Source organism: Rhinocladiella mackenziei (assembly GCF_000835555.1).
Source record: "Rhinocladiella mackenziei CBS 650.93 unplaced genomic scaffold supercont1.4, whole genome shotgun sequence".
Classification (NCBI taxonomy): domain Eukaryota; kingdom Fungi; phylum Ascomycota; class Eurotiomycetes; order Chaetothyriales; family Herpotrichiellaceae; genus Rhinocladiella; species Rhinocladiella mackenziei.
Window position 1 is genome coordinate 1181491 of NW_013550601.1, and position 18276 is coordinate 1199766.

Genomic DNA, 18276 nt, shown 5'->3' on the forward strand with positions numbered 1-18276 from the left:
ATGACATTCCAAGATTTATCGCAAAGTGCGAATCCCCAGATTCCTCGCGATGAAACATCGACTGACGAAGTTTGCGAGAACTCAAAGTCCATGAGTGCATGAGAGCAAGGCTTAAGCTTCGGACACTAGTCATGACGGACTCCGCATCATACAATCGCTATACGATGTGGGAGGTATCGCCGGAGTGGAAGCCGCGAACCTTCCTCGCATCCAACTGGATAGAGACTGCACGGGGAAGACGTCCGATTCATATTAACATCATACCGTCTTATCACGGCTGCCAGCCCCATTTCTGTGACCCTGACTGTTAACTCGTACAGGGAGAACGCCAGAATGTTCGAGAAGAATGATCCGCCATTATTTCTGGTACCAACTCGGAGACCGCTTTTCTCACGAGAATACTACGGCCAGAATGCATGGTCGGGTATGAATTATGTACCGAGAGATTTGAAGTGGACATTTCAGCCTTAAGAATTTTGGCTGGTTAGCGCAGATACAAAGTTCTCCAGACACCAAAATACTTGGTGAATTCATGGCGTATTCTTGGAATACCATTGCTCTTCTAGCACGGGTCCCTATTCAAATGGGACTTTAGTCATTGATATTGAGCCGAAGCAAAGCATCGACGTGCTAGTAGGCAGGATTTAGGTGCACGTGATCATATCAATGCCAAGATGAACATTTCAGCCTTGCGCTTTTGCTGGCTTCTCTCTTTTCCTCGCGCCAATACTCATAGATATATTCTCTTACGAAGCCCCAGAAGATATGCCGTCCTTATTCTCGCCCCCATCCTCTCCATCACCTAAAATCAACATTGCATCAGGCCCTTTGCCATCATATCTCTCTGCCTCACAAGCTCCCACCAAAAATTCACCCTGGAGAACCATTCGCAATGTTGGTTTCGTTCAATCTGCGACCACTATCCTGCCAGATGAGCTATACCAAATCATATGGGCAAATGTGGACGCGGCGATGACGAAGACAAGATATGCGAAGGTGATCATGAGATTGGACGAGCTTCTTCAGGGGGACTTCTTCACCGAGTACATCAAACGAGGTAAGTCCTCTTGAGGAAAAAAGTTGGAACGCTTCGTGGTTTCGGAATGATTTCTCTGTTTGTTTAGTCCTGTTTTTTTGGTGCCGAAGGTCTGACATTTCTTACTGTTAGGAGATATTCTCATGCTCTCCGAGGGAGATCCCGGTGTTGACAGCGTCTTCTATCTTAAAGATGGTGAACACAATTCCACTTATCCTGTCTTCCATGACAAGGAGGCGTGCAATACCTCCTCTAATCATTCTCACGAAACAGGTATATTACGCTTGGAGCTATCAAAGGAGAACTATGAGCGTGCTGGCTTGCAAGGCACCCCTATCCGCTCTGGAGGTCGAAAGCATGTCAAGTCAAGATATCGTAAGTGAAGATCTCCTCAACCCTAATTAACTTCTCTAAGATCCATCGCGGATCTTGATCTACTTCAAGGCGTTCGCTCAGATTCCGTTGTCATGGTACATCGAATTCGCGCTGAATGAAACGGCAGTTATTGAACTCAATCTTCGCCTTCCCTCCATGGTACATGGCAAAAAGGGGTTTGAAAGACTTGTCTGGGCAGCCAAAAATGTCCTTAGTCAAAGCCTAACTTGGCTATTTCTGGACCTAAACGACGATGTCACAGGTACTGGCCACCAATACATCCTGGATTAAATGTCTGTGGCAAAGGTTAATCAATAAGAAAGGTTCTTCGTCCGAACGGTCTGGGCCGATTGCTGCTCATCATCCCACGATCCATACCCTGATTCCTTCTATTGAGACCCTATCAACCGCCCTGACGCCTTCGTCGCTAACGTCCGCTTTGTGTCTTTCACCAACCACGACTCCTTGCGAAGAAACACAAGAATCCCTCCACGAACTATTTGAGTATGTCGACATGCTAGCTCTCTCTTCGCCTCGCGTGCAGGTGGCAGATAAAGTCGACCCATTCATCAGTCGATACGCAGTGCCTGATATTTCGCACGGACTTGACCTGGACGTCTCGAATAGACCGGGACAGAATATCAAGGCATTGAAATGGACAGGCATGATTCCGACCCAATGGGTCTTGGGATTGATGTATGCAATCATGTATGTTCTCTTCCATCCTTCACCACATCTCTCTATCCGCCTGACCCCTACCGTAGAAAGCAATCCCGAACAAATAATCTTCAAACACTCCCTCCACAATATCACTGGCTTGCCCTGACCGTCTCAGCGCACAAGACGCAAGCAATTGACCAGATTGACGGGTACACTATCCTCTTACAACCCTTCAGCAGCAGGGGTCTTCCTGGAGGACTCCAGGAGGACAGTGAAACGATGGTGGATGGCAAACCAAATGAAGATGTAGACGGGGACTTGGAAATGGAGGGATCCAATTCTGGCACACGGGCAGGCCCAGCTATCCTGCCTCGCGATCAGTCCCGGTCGCAGCCGACGTCGTCTATGCCACCATCGATGTCGACGGCTCCACGTGCAGGATTTCACCACTATCTCTGCGCAGAGTACGTTGACAGCCGAATATAAGGAGGATAAGACAAGGCTTGCTAAGCGTTCGAACGAAAAGAACACATGGTGGGGAATTCCGTTCGCTACCAAAGACTGCACAACAGCATCCGTCGCCCAGGGATTCCTACCGGAACCTATAATTTGTTCTCCGAATGCTAGACCGTTTGTATGGGTCCAAAAACGCGTATCGATAGGCAGAGAAAACCAGTGAGTGGTCCAACATGTCCAATCCAAGAGAAAAGGAAAACAAAACACTTGGCCACCTGCTCATTTAGTGCGCTTTTTGTACATCAAACACCTCAAGCCCGAATCTTCACATACTCATTGCGACAGCTGGCGCAGTAATCATCATACCAACTCCTCACATCTTCGTTTACGGTCGTCGAATTCTGATCTGCATCATCCAAAACCAATCCTTCCACGGCTCGACACCGTCGATTCTCGTCTACCACCCATTGCTCCCAGGCACCTTGCATCAACTCCTTCTCCATACCGTTGACAACGCGGGCCGCGACAAAGAGATCGTGTCGATACCTGCCCAGACGCTGACGCGTTTGTTGAATCTGAGCAGCCGCGCCGTTTCCGGTCCCTGCATAGATATATTCCGGATCATGTTCGTCGTAGAAGACACTGTAGCAGGCACTGGTGTCACGAACAGGAAGATTCGCCTCTCGGTTGAGAATTTCGTCCAAATCACTGAGGTGGACGGCTCGGCTCATGACGATATTGGGTGAGACACCCAGCCGAGCCATGAATCTCGAAGCTCGACGTTCGTGCCACCAATCAAGCGAGTCCCGATATGTATGCCAACTGTTGTACAGAGCACTGATCAAAAGAGCCACTAAAATGAATTTCTGGGCGGAAAGAGTTTTCCCAATCCATCGGAGAAGGCCTAGGAATGTTTGTAAAATCGCCCCAGTGGCGCTTTCGGCAGTCGAGGCAGCAGCTTGTGCTAGAAGGCCTGTCACTGTCCGCGAAATTGGTTGTCTTCTCAATTCGATGCTCAGGGCCGAGGCTTCCATGAGAAGCTGGATGGTCTCTGTTGAATGGCCAACCTGGCCGAAGATCTGGACGGCTTTCTTCGTACGACTGTGTGCGCCAAGCTTGCGTACTTGATCTGCTACAAGGTCTGCTAGATCTTGTGAGTCGAGCTCCAGGTCGTACAGTCCTTGTCGTTCGATCATCCCGCCGAACATCCAAGCAACTTGTAACCATTCGACTTTGACAAAAATGGCAAGCTTACACCGCGCCTTGGCCACATGAGTGATGACAATCTTGCTGACGAGCCGTTGAATGTTCTGGTATGGAAGATGCCATGGCGTCCGCTTATCTGTGACAACGTAGCACAAATGATCGCTGTTCACATCTATGACTTGGTAATCTCGAACTCGGGCGAATGATTCTTGACCAAACATGTTCGTTGTGGGAATGTCGAATGCAAATTCCCTCCGAAGTCGTCCTTCTCCCCAGCTTAACCATGGCCCTTGAGTAAGATTTTTGGCTCGACGTTCGTGTTGTAGCAACTGCCAAAGGGCACTCTTGTCGCCAAACATGACGTGAAATAATGCTTTAGCACTAATATCAAATTCCTTCTCCACTGCGAGACGGAGGTTGCCCGGGGGAACATATCTCACCGGCTGAGCCGGTAATTTGAACTTCGAATCTCTTCTTCCTAGTTGCATTTGCTGTAGAGCGCGATCAACAACACGCACAGGGCCTCTGAGCTCGGTTCCGATGGTCGATGCTCTCCCACGATATTTCGGACCACCTGTGTCAACGGGTGTATTTGGAGAAACATCTTCCCAGCTCTCCAGGCTCGGGCTACGATCCGGAACCTCGCGCTCCATTTGGAGCAAAGCTTTGATCAGCTCTTCCAGGCCAAGTGGTTCATTTGAAATGCTGTTCGTGATCAAGAAATTCAAGCGCCTCTGGAGTAGTCTCAGAGGTTCCAAAAATGTCTTAATGGTGATTCGACGTGCGCTCCCATCGCTTTCAGGGTCCCTTGGGTGCAGGAAAACGAAATCACAACCCCTTCCCGGCGCCGCAGTGGCTTCATCAATCGAAACAAGAGGTACACTCGAGGTGAGGACAAGCCCTAGATGGTTGCTGTAGAAATAAATATCCCGAGGTGTCACATATACTCGTCCGGGAAATTCTTGTTGCTCGTTTGGACTCCACGTTGCTCTGAAAACCATGACCAGCCGTTCGTCACGCCGGACATTTGGGAAGAGAAGTCTGAATTGCGCATCCTGAGACCGTAGTTGCAGGGGATAGTAACTCGGAAATTCGGGAACAAGTAAATCGCTCCTCATTTGTTTTATTGTTTCGCGACCAACACTAGTTGTACTTCTATGCCGTCTTTTGCTTGGTGATGGAGTGCGGCTTCGAGTGTCTGTCTGAGGAATGGTCAAGTCAAGGTGCGATATCGCATGCTGGGGCGCGATGGCGGGACACGGAGGTGACGAAGACGATTTTGGTGGTGAGGATGATGGCTTCCAAACAGGACTGGGTTGTGCTATAAGCTTAGGCTCGGGTGTCAAGTTGACATCGCTGCGTTCAAGTCGATTGATAAAGGCGGTGCTAGAAGTACCCCACATATTGGCCAAAAGACTCGTTGGGATCCCCGTCTTGTCAGGAGCAGGACTGAGTCCTCGTTCTCCCGTGATGATAACTGCTGACCTGCTTAAGTTTGTCGGAGATGGAACAGAAGCGAGAGTGGAAGGAGCCAGGCTACTGGCCGGCATGTCACGAAGAGCCAAGGCGAATGTGCCCCGTGGTTTTGCAAACTCCAGCTCGGAATTGTGAACCAATGGCAGACTCGGGCCTACCGGCATCGATCCATGGCTGGCTGCGATGAGGCTGGCTATGCCACCACCGGTCGGAAGGTTGGGCGTAGGTGGACTGGGAGATACTTGCGGCGTTGCTCCACTTTTCCTGTGAAGGTCGAGCTTGGAAATGATGCGAGAAGCTGTTTCGCGATGTCCGCTGTCTTCTATAGCAGTAGAACGTCTGGGGAGGTCGACACTAGCTTCGCGGAGATGTTCGGTCCCGGGGATTGGAAGAGTGTTTGACTTTTCCAGAGCCACTACGTCGTCGCTCCCAGCACCTGGTTCTGTCGAGCCGAGAATCAAAGTCCCAAATTCGGGTATGGGGGGGGCGGATATTGCAAATGCCGCACCCGATTGGATATTCCCTTCTCCTGCAAGATTCTGCGAAGCGTCTGGATCGTCCAAAGCTTTCGATTTCGCCATCTCGAAGGCACCGATCCAATCCACCAGCTCAGACTGAGTCTCGGCCTGGAGGAGAATGGTGTTTTTGTTGGTCTTCAGCTCAAAGCAGAATCGACGCTCTTCCGCGGGGGCAGGCCGAACGTTACAGAGCAAAACGCCAATGCGTTCACTCTCTTCGACACCTCCTGCTCGGGTTCCTTGCAACAACCAGCCAAAGACCCCGTTGCGGATAAACGCCCACCTCTTCACCCAGATAGTTCTTGTAGGCTTACCACTGTATGTCCGCAAGAACAGCCACCCTTGTTTTTCTCCAGCAATCGCCGCGTGTTTCTTCGGAGAGCGCTGTAAGTTAGAGCCGCTTGCAGTGTGGGCATGACCGGCGAATTGCGGCACAGTCGACAGACTATAGTCATCTAACTCTCTTGATGGCCGAGCATTCAACTCTGCGGCATCTTCCAGCTGTTTCCTGGCCGTCATCAGCTCCTTCTGAAATGTCTTTTCACTAGTCTCCATTTCGTTCAGCCAGCCCTTTATCCTCTGCATCTCCTCGGAGCTCCGCTGGAATGTTGCCGCCGTATCATCTCGTGAAAGTCTCATTTCCCGCCACTGCTCGAAGAATATTTTGACGAGCAACTTGTCCAACGTGAATCGGAGCTGTGGGGCCATGCCGAAAAAATCCATCATGGCTTTGAGATATATCTTGCGAGCCTCGTGCAGCTGGAAGGCATCTTCTCGCAAAGAGGAAGGTTCCTTGGACTTTCCAAGTGCAGCGAACTTAGATTGAAGGTGGTCAAAGGTCTTTTGGGAAGCTTCGATAGCCCGACGAGCTTCTTTGAAAGCCCGCAGATCATTTTGCATAAACTGTCTTACGGGGTCGATAACCATTGTTGGCAATCTCTTCATCACTGCTACCATGCTCATCCAGTAGTCCTTGGCCCCATCCCCATACTTCTTCATGGCCAGTACACTATAATCGTGATCCAGCATCGATTCGGAAATCGTCGTGGGAAGCATCGAGTGAGAGATGAAGTTATTCAACACATTTTCCAGTGTCACGGATTCCGCAACGAGTCGATTCGAGGATCTCAGGTAGTCGTCCAGCCATTTTTCGAGCAGCTCAACTTGCTCTCCGTAATGCACTACGGTGGCGCGGGCAGTAGGAGAATCGATTGCGGCTTCTTTCAGACCGACTGGAAGAAGGTTGATCAGCCTGCCAGCATCCCCAGCTGGCTTCAGTGTTTGCGCCATAATCGATTGCCCAGTTAAGATCGATGAAGGAGAGGATCCAAGTACGTTGCGGGCTGAAAGCTGATGAGACTGCGTTTACGTGAGGGGCTTCATTTCAACCTGGTTCCTTCTTGTCGAGCAGTATTCGCCACATAGGTATTTCGGATATTGAAAAGGAAGTCTTGTCAAGGTTTTGACCGAGCGAGTAAGTTGTTAGTTGGGAAGTATTCAATGTCAAGTTTCGTGGTGACTACGTGTTCGCGACATCGAAAACCTGTGGGACGTTTAAAGATCCCTGCACCGCCAAGAGCTCTGTCACCTTTTTTTTCTTCCGACGTGCGGGAAGAGAGGAATAAATTCTGAGATGAAGCCCGAAGGCAAAGAACATTAGTTCCATTGTATCCGTCTCCTAGGCGTTATGGCTCGAGATCTTTTGAGCAGTGACGGCTCTGACGGCGAAGATGGAGGAGCAGAAGTCCAGACCGGCGAGCTCACAGTCAACGAGTCCTTTGCCCGTCGATTTGAACATAATAAAAAGCGAGAGGAGTTGCAGAGATGTATGGATGATCTATTCCTAAGAGATACAACATTGACACTTATTTAGTAGAAGAAAAGCTGGGAAAATCCACTCGAAAACGCAAACGAGACGATGACACTGACAGCGGCGAAGACTCCGGCTCGGACACCTCCACGAGTGAGTCGGAAGATGAAGGAGAGTTGGCCACAGAGACTCTCGACTCCGAGATCATGGCTACAATACACGCGATCCGATCGAAAGATCCTCGAGTCTATGACAAGTCCACCAAATTCTACACCGAGGGCGAGGAAAATGGATCCCCCCAGTCCAAGACGAGGAAAGAGAAGCCCATGCATCTTCAAGACTATCATCGGCAGAATTTACTGAATGGGAATGACGTTGCTGAAGAAGATGATTCCGCACCGTTAACATACCATCAGGAGCAAGAACAGCTGAAAAAGTCGATTGTTGGTGAAATAAATGCGGCAGCTGCTGTGGGGTCGGGGAGTGAGGAGGACGACCAAGACGACAATACCTTTCTTGTGACCCAACGAAGGGAGGAGCCGGTGAAATCGGAGGTGGCTTTGGACGTTGAGAATGCCGACAAAGATCCAGAAACGTTCTTGTCCAATTTTATGGTTTCCAGGGCTTGGGCTGCTCCGACCGAGTCGAACCTGCACCCATTCGAGTCCGATGATGAAGAGGAAGAAAGGAGGGCTGACGAGTTTGAAGAGGCATATAATCTCAGATTCGAAGATCCGGCCAAATCCAATGAAAAGCTACGCTCGCATGCTAGAGATATGGCAACCAAATATTCCGTTAGGAGGGAAGAGGCAAACCCGAGGCAGAGAAAGCGAGAAGCGGAGAAAGCCAAGAAGGAAGCCGAGAAACAGCAACGCAAAGAGGAAAAAGCTCGGCTGCGAAAACTGAAGATTGAGGAACTTGAGGAGAAGGTGCAAAAAATTAAGCGCGCCGCTGGAATGAGGACGAAAGATATCCGGCCGGAAGATTGGTCTCGCTTTGTTGATGACGACTGGGATGACGCCAAATGGGAGGAGGAGATGCAAAAGAGGTTTGGTGAACAATACTATGCTGAGGTGGATGTCGACAGTGAGGAAGATGAGACAAGCGGAACGAAACGAAAAGTTCGAAAGCCGAAATTTGATGATGACATCGACATCAACGATATAGTGCCCGATTTTGGGGATGGTGAAAAGGCAGATTTGAGCCTCTCAGATGAGGACACATCCGTCAAGAGACGAAAAGGCAAGAAGCTGAAGGAGGAAAAGAAGCGAGATGCAAGGAAAGAGCGAAGGATCATCGAACGACTCGTGGATGAGCAACTGCACCTTGAACTCCACGATTCTCTGCCGAAGAAGGTTGGCTTCAGATACCGCGAAACGTCTCCGAAGAGTTTTGGTCTAACTGCACGAGATATCTTGATGGCTGATGACAGGCAGCTGAATGAATTTGCCGGGTTGAAGAAGCTAGCTTCGTTCCGAGATCCGGAGAAGAAGCGCCGGGACATGAAGCATCTGGGAAAGAAGGCAAGGCTGAGAAAGTGGCGTCTGGAAACCTTCGGCAACGAGGACGGCTTACAAGCAAGCGAGCTGATTCCCGCGCAGCCGAAAGCAGAGGAGAAGCCAGAGACCGGAGACGGTGCCGTGGATGTCAGAACAGAAGGCAAGAAGAAGAGAAGAAGAAGAAGAAGCAAGAAGCAGAAAGTGGATATGGCGTGAATAGAGCTGGAGATGAATCAGACGAGTAGACGATGATATAAGGAGATTCTGTTCCTGCCCCATCCGCTTGCTGTGCGAATGAGGCCAGTAACAATAGTGACAATTTGGTGCTGGGTTGAGAGGACCCGAGCTGATGGTGCCGGCGATGGCCTCACATTCTCAATATGGTTGCTATATCTTAGGGGGGGGGGGGGGGGAACGCGCTCAGCCTCGTCTGACCCGTGGTGGAAAACACCATACGCAAATTGAGCATTAAGTGATATACGGTTCTGATGTTAATATCAACTAAGGACACTCCGTCAATACCCTGATCTTTCAGCTAGTATCCCTTGTGGAGGAATCTATGGATAACTTTTGAACCAACTCGTATTCGCAAAGAGTGCGCCAGAGCCACATGGATGGAGGCCGGGGTCTATGATTTTCTCGAAACATTTTTCTGGATTGTTGAGAAACGGAACCTGAGGCAATTGGGACGGCAAGAGACGCATCCGAGTTGTGTGCCGACGAGACCGAAGACGGGCCAAGCGTAGCAGTGGCTAAAAGAGCAATGAGGCATGGGGGGTTAACGGTTGCTATGGGATAGCAGAGAAGCCAAGAGAATCGGACGGCGCTGTGGATGGGCTCCTCTTTTTCCCTCGAGAAATTTTTGATTGCAACGATAATTGCCCGGGCGGAAATATAGGCGCTCTGTCGGTCGCTCGGGAAGACCGCAAGCAGTGGTTTCGTGGGCGTTCGCTGAAAATTGATCCTGTCGAAGCCCGTCGACGCGAGATCCTAGGCTAGTCCCCAAGAGGCTTAGCACCACTGAAGCTCCAATCCCTTTGAAAAATACCTGTCCGCTTCAACTTCATTTTTCTTTCGCATCTTTTCCTGCATCGCACGCTTCATCATCTCCCTTCTCCCCACTCAGTCATAGCCCTCAGTTCTCATCTCAACCGCCAAAATGGTTGAAGGCGACGTCAATCAGGCAAAGAAGTCCATTTTCGGGCTGGTGAGTTGCAGTATCTCGATCGGGCAACCCGGCTCTACTCCTTCATCTCCCCTTTCTATCATCAATTCCTATCACCATGAAATGCTATGTGGACGTCAAACTGACTTGAATCCACCCAAAAGCCTGGATTTGTTATTGATTTTCTTATGGGAGGCGTTTCTGCCGCTGTGTCGGTGAGTTTGAAGTTGTCCAAAAAGGCCGGACGAGCAGTGAAATCTGACAAAGATGTAGAAAACTGCCGCCGCACCGATCGAGCGTGTCAAGCTCTTGATCCAAAATCAGGTATGCACACCTGCCTGCCCATATCTACCTTCTCCGGAGCATCCTCACTGGCTATGGTGGAAAAAATCACTTATCAAAAAATATTTTTCTACATTGATAAAATTGGCTGTGGCAGTGATCACGGCCGCAGCCAACGTCCCCCCTCCAAAAAAAAAGGCTTACAATTCCTATAGGATGAAATGATCAAGTCGGGTCGTCTCGACCGTCGATACAATGGTATCATCGAGTGCTTCACTCGTACCGCAAAGAACGAAGGTGTCATGTCCTTGTGGAGAGGTAACACTGCCAACGTTATCCGATACTTCCCTACTCAGGCTCTCAATTTCGCTTTCCGCGACACCTACAAGTCAATGTTCGCCTTCAAGAAGGACCGTGATGGCTACTGGAAGTGGATGGCTGGTAACTTGGCCTCTGGTGGTGCTGCCGGTGCCACTTCCCTGCTCTTCGTTTACTCCCTCGACTATGCCCGGTACGTCTGGTGACCGAGTTTGAAATTTGATTGTCCAATGCTGACCCAGTTGAACAGTACGCGTCTTGCCAACGATGCCAAATCTGCCGCCAAGGGTGGTGAACGTCAATTCAACGGTTTGGTCGATGTCTACCGCAAGACTTTGGCCTCCGATGGTATTGCCGGTCTCTACCGTGGTTTTGGTCCTTCGGTCCTCGGTATCGTGGTCTACCGCGGTCTCTACTTCGGCATGTACGACTCCATCAAGCCTGTTCTCTTGGTCGGTCCTCTCGAGGGTAACTTTTTGGCCTCTTTCTTACTCGGCTGGGGTGTCACCACTGGTGCCGGTATCGCATCATACCCTCTTGACACCATCCGTCGTCGCATGATGATGACATCTGGTGAGGTATGTGTATTTCTTGGATATACATCTGTGGCGGTCCGTTGAAGCCGTCTGACCAAATCTCTACAGGCCGTCAAATACAAGAGCTCCTTCGATGCCGCCCGACAGATCATGGCTGCAGAGGGTATCCGATCCTTCTTCAAGGGTGCCGGTGCCAACATCCTCCGTGGTGTCGCTGGTGCTGGTGTGTTGTCCATCTACGACCGTACGTATCACCATCGTCCCGTTTTCACAGAACAAACTAACACCGTCGTAGAGGTCCAACTCCTCATGTTCGGCAAGGCCTTCAAGGGCGGCTCTGGCTAAACACCTCGCCCACCTACTCCGATGACCTCGAAGGAGGCTGCTACCCCGTAACCTCCCCCCCGGTTGCGGTAGTGGTTCGATGACAAAAAGACACGGGGAAAAAAATGCCTGTTTGATGGGAGAGCCTTCAGCTGGGAGGCAATAGGGGATGTTGGGGTTTTGCTGTATGACGGGTTTGGGGGCTATGAGGAAGCGGGTTTGGGGAGCAAAGAGGACATTTGCAAATAGACAGGTCCGACATACGCACACAACCGACCACCAGCAGCGCACGCGACAACATGGACCACGAAAATGGGATAATTGCCGCAGCGAGCGTTTCTAGGGCTGGGGGAGCTTGTGGAACAATTCATGGGGCTACCGTTTTTTCTTGCCAATAACTGCGTTTGTTATCCTCCAATCCCAATTGTACTTTACTGCCTTACCTATCCTGGCAACTTCTGGCGTTCCTCATGATCCCGATTCAATTATCGATTTCACGTGCGCTTTGGATCCGTTCGCGAACGGAGTCTTTAGCTTAGCTTTTCTCCGTCGTGCCTTTCCCCGCGAGCTGATTCACTTCCCTATTCCCTCTCTGCTGGATCAACATGCGCTTTTGCATTTTGTCCAGTTTCGTTGCTCCTGCCATTTTGGGCCAGCTTCCGACTCACCGAAACCACGGCAGAAACACCGTCCATCAAAAATTCCATCCACTTTGCTCAATGACGCACTTGTCCAGTGACAACCACAGCAAATGCTATGAGGAAGTTTCATTCATATTGTTTTGCTGTTCCGCTCCAGCTCTTTCGTTTCATTGCTGCTCAATCACATAAGCGTGGTACGCATTAAAGACAATCGTATGATCGAGTAAAGCTAAGTGTGATTGTCACCATTGATGGTTTTCCAGATCTGCTCTTCGGTCTTGGAGAGTCTCTCTCCTGCAGCCTTGGCCCATGCGACTGCCGTATTTAGAAAACTCTCGTTTTCCGTGTCTCGCTGGAAAGTCGGCTCACCGTCAAGAATACCCCCTCTTCGTGAAGACGACAGGCTGGCTCGGCTTTCGGATGAATGACAGAATTCAACTGGCATGTCATCAAATGAAGATCGTGAGTCCTGCATATAACCGGGTGGATGAGAGAGGTTAGGGGGATACGTTGATGTCACGCCGGTTGGAGGGGTCGAGCGAACCGGAGTGTATACGGATGGCGACTTTTGGCGCGGAGGGAGAGGTGTCGGGCGCGAATGCGTGGGTGTTGGAGATGGAAGAGTATGCCAAACGGGTGAAGCACTTGAGGGCGTCCATTGGGGGACCTCGATCGGATGGGGTGATTGTAGGATGCCAGATCTTGAAGTTCCATTGGTGAACGGGGACGGAACCGCGCCTGGCAGTGGTGATGGTGGCGGAGGGCTATCAGATGTACGGGTAGTCTCTGGAAGAGCCGTAGTGGTTGCCGCCGGTGGGAATCTGTTGTTGTAAGTGCTGGAGATTGTATTCGTTGGCAGCGGGCCTGCAGGAGCACCGGGTCTCGCAGGCTGCGAAGGATCCGAGGACTCTGTAGTTGTTAGACCTGCATCTGTGTTGACCGGAGTGTATCGAGCTGCTGCGGTACTCGGTGACCTGGCGAGAGGATGAGAAGGGGTGTTCGCGTTGATAGGCGAGGAGATGTGTAATGGTACGGGCGGCATGGCGGCCGGGCTCGGACTTGTGGTGGTTCTAACACTTGAGGAGGCCAAGCTTTTCTCAGTTGAGCAAAAAAGAAATCGCGAGAACTTGAAGAAGAAAGGATAAAGAGAAAGTGGTATACTCGTTTTGCCCTCGAGAAGACGCGAATGATGGTGCGTTTGCTTCAAGGGATGCGTTTGGAGAGACCTCGTGTCATGTCATGGAGAAATGGCCTGACTGTGTTCCGCCCGGTCCAAGCAGAGACGACGGATGCCGAATGCAAATTGGGACGTGACCAACAATGGCTCCTTGGTGGCACAGCTCAGCCTCGTGTTGGGATGTCAAGCAAGGCTTTGCTGCATGCGGTAGATGTACACAGTACTCTGTAAAGAGTAATAATAAGAGGTGCAAAGTAAAAAAATGCGGCAAAATGCGAGCGCAGTTGACGTCAGCCAAGCCAAGAGCTTGATTATTGCCAAGACTGTACCCTTGACTCGCCGCTGATTGGCTGCAGCATCACAACATGAGTTTGGAAAGTGAAAGGGAAAAACAGTGCACCGTTGCTTCTCGTTTGTAACATTTGCAGAAATTCTACAATCCTCTAAGACTTTTGTGACATTCCTCTTCTTCCCCGCTGCTAACCCTCGTGGCTTCTCTTCCTCTATTTCCGCCGAAATTCGTCCACCTCCATTTTCGTGTGTGTGTCGGACCTCCCACCATCTGACAAGCCGGCGCCGTTTTGGTCTCCAACAGGCCGCGTGCCTGATCCGTAGACGTTGATTCGTCCATCACGGGGTTTCTGTCCCAACTTGGCATATCAGTCCATTTCTGCTTGCGCTTTTTCGCCGCGAACGTTTCCTTCGAGCCAATTACGCATGAGTCTAGGTCTCCCGGTATCGAAAATTTTAGTTTGCCATGGGAATGAGCTTCCGTTAAAACATCCTGTTCACGGACACCTTGACCACCACCCATTGCCTATTCTCTATTGCCGTGACTGGCACACTTCCCACCGCTCTTGACAGTCCAATGCACAACATACCTGATCTCGGTCCATCTCAGACGGGCCCGTTAATCCGCTGACTCAGCGTCCCAAAATCCTACATTCGGCTCCTGGGGGCAGCATATAGAGCCTTGTCCGTCTGTATTACCGGAGGGGGGATCGTCGACGTTCTTGACCTATCGCTACTACCACTACCACCACCATCATGTACGGTTCTCTTTTCCTCCCATCAAAGCCACCTCTAATCCAATCAGGAAATTCGGTAAACAAATCCAACGCCAGCAATTGGATCTTCCTGAATATGCGGCCAGCTTTCTCAACTACAAGGCTCTTAAGAAGGTGGGGACCAAACTCATGGAATTGTCCGGGGATTTGCGACTGACAACCATCCTCAGCTCATCAAACAGCTGAGTGCTACTCCCACCATCACCGCTCAAGGAGGTTCCACGACCGTAGATGCCCAAGCAGCTCTGAGGGCGAATAAAGAGGTCTTTTTCTTCCGGCTGGTGCGTACACAATCGTCCTTCCTCCACCCCCCCCATGCTAATCGACATGCCTAGGAACGGGAAATCGAAAAAGTCAATGTTTTTTATCTTCAAAAAGAAGCCGAGGTACTTTAACGGACATTTCGTGATAATAATCAAGCCTGATCCGTTCCAGTTTTCCCTCCGACTTAAAACCTTGCTCGACAAGAAACGCGTGATACAAGCAAGAATAGCTGCCAATTCAAGGCTCTCCGCAAGCTTTGCAACCTTGGTTGAGGGATTCCAGCAATTTGATAACGACCTCAACAAACTTCAAGTGCGCCCCAAGGCTACCAGGCTCGAGTGATCAAATGCTAACACAAGACAGCAATTTGTTGAAGTCAATGAAACAGCGATCTCCAAAATTTTGAAAAAGGTCTGTCTGGCCTTTCGCTTATTGAGAACGGGACTGATATGTTGTTATAGTGGGACAAGACTTCCAAGGTTGACCAACTTTTTCCATGCGCCCTGCCCGCCCCGCTAATAGAATTATAGTCAAGAACCAAGGAAATTTATTTGCAGCGCGCGGTCGAAATTCAGCCTTGTTTCAACCGCGATGTACTTCGAGATCTCGCAGACCGAGCGACAACGGCCAGGCTGGATCTGGAGGCGTGGGCCGAAGGCGAAAATATCCAGTACGAAGTCTCAAGGCCGACGGATCGTACGATTGGTCAGCGGGTTGGTACCGAAGAAAGCGACATCGATCTTCAAATCTTGCAAGCATCGGCCGCCGGCAACGTCGGTGCGCTACGGGAATGGATCGCGAGGCTGAGTACGTCACCGGATGCAGGCGAACGTTTCACCCGGATTTTTCTAGCGACGATCAGCGAAGCCCCTGACGATTCCCTCAATGTCTTTCTCAACTCGGGCCTGGTAGACATCCACGCGGAAGATGACATCAACGAACGCAATTGCTTGCACGAAGCGACAATTTATGGCAAGGACAGTGTTCTGGAATACGGTCTAGCGCATGGAGTCGACCTTACTCGATTGGATGTGTATGGCAGAGTGCCATTACATTATGCGTGCCTGAGAGGGAGAATCGCCATGGTCCAAAAATTACTGGACAACGGACCCGACACCATCGACATGAAAGATCACGACAATTTCACTCCTTTGATCCACAGCATCGTCCGTCATCGAATCGACTGCGTTCGCCTCCTCCTGGCGCATAATGCTAGGATCGACCCACAGTCTGATGCCGATCATATTCCCTTGAATTTAGCCTGCCAACACGAGTCGATGGAGGTCGCCACCTTGCTACTTGAAAGGAACGCGAAACTTCTTCCCGACGCAGAGGGCCTTTTCCCCCAACATCTTGTTGCTCGATCGAGCCAAAAGGCGGACCTTCTCCTCCTTCTCCGACAGCATGGAGCGGATCTAAATCAACGGGATAAACTGTATCAATGGACCCCATTATTTCATGCAGCGAGTGAAGGTCGCGTGGATTGCTTGCGCGTATTACTGGAAAATGGAGCGAATCCAGAAGCGCTTGACGAGAAAGGCCTAACAGCCATGTATTACGCCACGTGGGAAGGCCACCTCCAGTGCATGGATCTCTTATGGGAACGCAGCAGTCATCATCACCACGCCGAAAGGAGATCTTCGACCCGATTGGGGGCTGTGGTTCCTCCGCACAGTCAGATGCACGCCATGGAGATCACACCCGAAGAGACTGCTGGAGCAGAAGGTGATGGCATCCCAGATCTATCCCTTCCGCCGCCGATTATTCCACTACGCCGGTACGGTCACAACTTTCTCGACACCAAAACATTCATTGCCATTCATTTCGACCGTGGAGCGAAGGCGATACAATTCTTTAATGAAGCGAGATATCCCGCGGCCCGCTTGACCATCTCATCAAAGTCTTCGGACCTCATCCCCCGCAACTTGATGCTGCCCATAGAGGAAGAATCGAGGTCGGTCTATTTCCAAGTCGATAACTTGAGCACTTTCGCCATCGATTTTGAAATATTTCCCACATTCGGCTCAAAGGTCATCGCCAAATCGGTCGCCCTTCCGGATTTGTTCCGCGCCATCGAGAGCAGTGCGGGAAGTTGCTGTCTCCCTCTATTCGACCCTCGACTTCGCCCTGTGGGCCAAATCCAATTTAACTTTCAAGTGATCAAGCCGTACAAAGGAACTCCGCTGGAGATTACCCAATTTGCGACGTATTGGAAAGCTACGAGTGCTCTGGATGATCATAGCGGGCTGGTGACCGGATCAAGTCTTTCAGGTGACTACTTGAGACTGATCGTGCAGCTTACTCGGGACGGAGTTCCGGTGATCTATCCATCATATTTCGTGACGTACAACAATCTCGATGTTTCCCTCTGCCAGCTCCGATACGATGTCCTGACCAAGCTCGGTCTCACAAGCTCCCTCCTTCACATCGATGGGACTCCGACATTAGAAAGCGTTGACATCATGGAATGGCGCGATCGCCTCTTCATGTCAATAGCTACTCTTCATGACGTCCTGGCTGCTGTGCCCGCGCACATCAATCTCAACCTGCACGTGCTGTACCCAACGGCCTACGAAGATATCCACCTCGGTATATACTCGACCATCGATATCAACACGTTCGCCGATGCCATTTTAACTGAAGTTTTCGATCATGCGCGCGCTCTTCGCGCTCAGGCGCCAGATCTAACCCGCTCGATCGTCTTCTCTTCACTCAATGCCAATATTTGCACGGCGCTGAACTGGAAACAACCCAACTTCCCGGTCCTCCTGTGCAATGACCTTGTCGGTCTACATACCTCTCCCACGGCGCCTACGCAGCACGCCAATCCCATCCATTCTCTCCAAATGTCCCCGGCGAAGGGTACTTCCATTAAAGAATCTGCGCGCCTGGCGCAGGTGAACAATTTCATGGGCCTAACATGTTCTTCGCGCATTCTACAGATGGTTCCTGCCTTAATAGAGACGATAAAACAGGCGGGGCTGGTCCTCGTGTCGGACGCGTCAGGTGAAGATGGTACGATACAACCACTACATCCGCAAATGCAGGTCTCTGCTGCAGCTGGTTGGACTATGATGCCGGATGGTGTCAATGGGATCATGAAAGGGAACGGCATCCTGCGGTTCAATGAGACGATTGATACGTGATGGTGGTGATGATGATGACACCAAGCTCAACAGGACAAAACCATGGAAAAGGGAATATGTTTCCCAGGGTAATGACAGAATACGTGGTGATGCGGAATGAGAACAGGCAAAAAATAATGTCTATCAGTCAATAATATGGGGAAGATGTTGGAGAGGGGCCAGTCCTGGGTTCTTCTCAGTACAGTATGGGTGGCTTTTTCGTTAGACATATCACGGCGCGAAGACAAAACTTGGAGTTGATGTGCTTATCATTAGGAAAACAGATGTAGTCAACCCGGGTAGTGAATACTATATACTCTACGAGTGGAGAACGAAAAAGG

The 18276-nt window shown here is 50.5% G+C and overlaps 6 protein-coding genes across 6 annotated transcripts; 4 read left to right on the forward strand and 2 right to left on the reverse strand.

Annotated features, from left to right (window-relative positions):
* Positions 1 to 765: 765 nt before the first annotated feature.
* Positions 766 to 2557, forward strand: Z518_05553 (uncharacterized protein; the record flags this gene model as incomplete). Its single annotated transcript, XM_013416365.1, has 6 exons — positions 766 to 1057; positions 1169 to 1231; positions 1310 to 1411; positions 1539 to 1666; positions 1731 to 2119; positions 2176 to 2557. The coding sequence occupies 6 exons, from the start codon at positions 766 to 768 to the stop codon at positions 2555 to 2557; spliced, it is 1356 nt and encodes a 451-aa protein (XP_013271819.1).
* A 281-nt stretch (positions 2558 to 2838) lies between these two features.
* Positions 2839 to 7017, reverse strand: Z518_05554 (uncharacterized protein; the record flags this gene model as incomplete). The annotated part of the gene is made up of 1 exon (XM_013416366.1): positions 2839 to 7017. The coding sequence occupies one exon, from the start codon at positions 7015 to 7017 to the stop codon at positions 2839 to 2841; it is 4179 nt and encodes a 1392-aa protein (XP_013271820.1).
* Positions 7018 to 7414: 397 nt separating this feature from the next.
* Z518_05555 (uncharacterized protein) lies at positions 7415 to 9252 on the forward strand (the record flags this gene model as incomplete). The annotated part of the gene is made up of 2 exons (XM_013416367.1): positions 7415 to 7553; positions 7601 to 9252. The coding sequence occupies 2 exons, from the start codon at positions 7415 to 7417 to the stop codon at positions 9250 to 9252; spliced, it is 1791 nt and encodes a 596-aa protein (XP_013271821.1).
* A 1452-nt stretch (positions 9253 to 10704) lies between these two features.
* On the forward strand, positions 10705 to 11682 carry Z518_05556 (ADP,ATP carrier protein; the record flags this gene model as incomplete). Its single annotated transcript, XM_013416368.1, has 4 exons — positions 10705 to 10994; positions 11052 to 11379; positions 11446 to 11581; positions 11633 to 11682. 4 exons carry the CDS (start codon positions 10705 to 10707, stop codon positions 11680 to 11682), a joined length of 804 nt encoding a protein of 267 aa, XP_013271822.1.
* Positions 11683 to 12531: 849 nt separating this feature from the next.
* Positions 12532 to 13344, reverse strand: Z518_05557 (uncharacterized protein; the record flags this gene model as incomplete). Its single annotated transcript, XM_013416369.1, has 1 exon — positions 12532 to 13344. The coding sequence occupies one exon, from the start codon at positions 13342 to 13344 to the stop codon at positions 12532 to 12534; it is 813 nt and encodes a 270-aa protein (XP_013271823.1).
* A 192-nt stretch (positions 13345 to 13536) lies between these two features.
* On the forward strand, positions 13537 to 17956 carry Z518_05558 (uncharacterized protein; the record flags this gene model as incomplete). Its single annotated transcript, XM_013416370.1, has 8 exons — positions 13537 to 13706; positions 14576 to 14660; positions 14717 to 14827; positions 14882 to 14932; positions 14982 to 15122; positions 15174 to 15221; positions 15272 to 15289; positions 15341 to 17956. The coding sequence occupies 8 exons, from the start codon at positions 13537 to 13539 to the stop codon at positions 17954 to 17956; spliced, it is 3240 nt and encodes a 1079-aa protein (XP_013271824.1).
* Between the last annotated feature and the right edge of the window lie 320 nt (positions 17957 to 18276).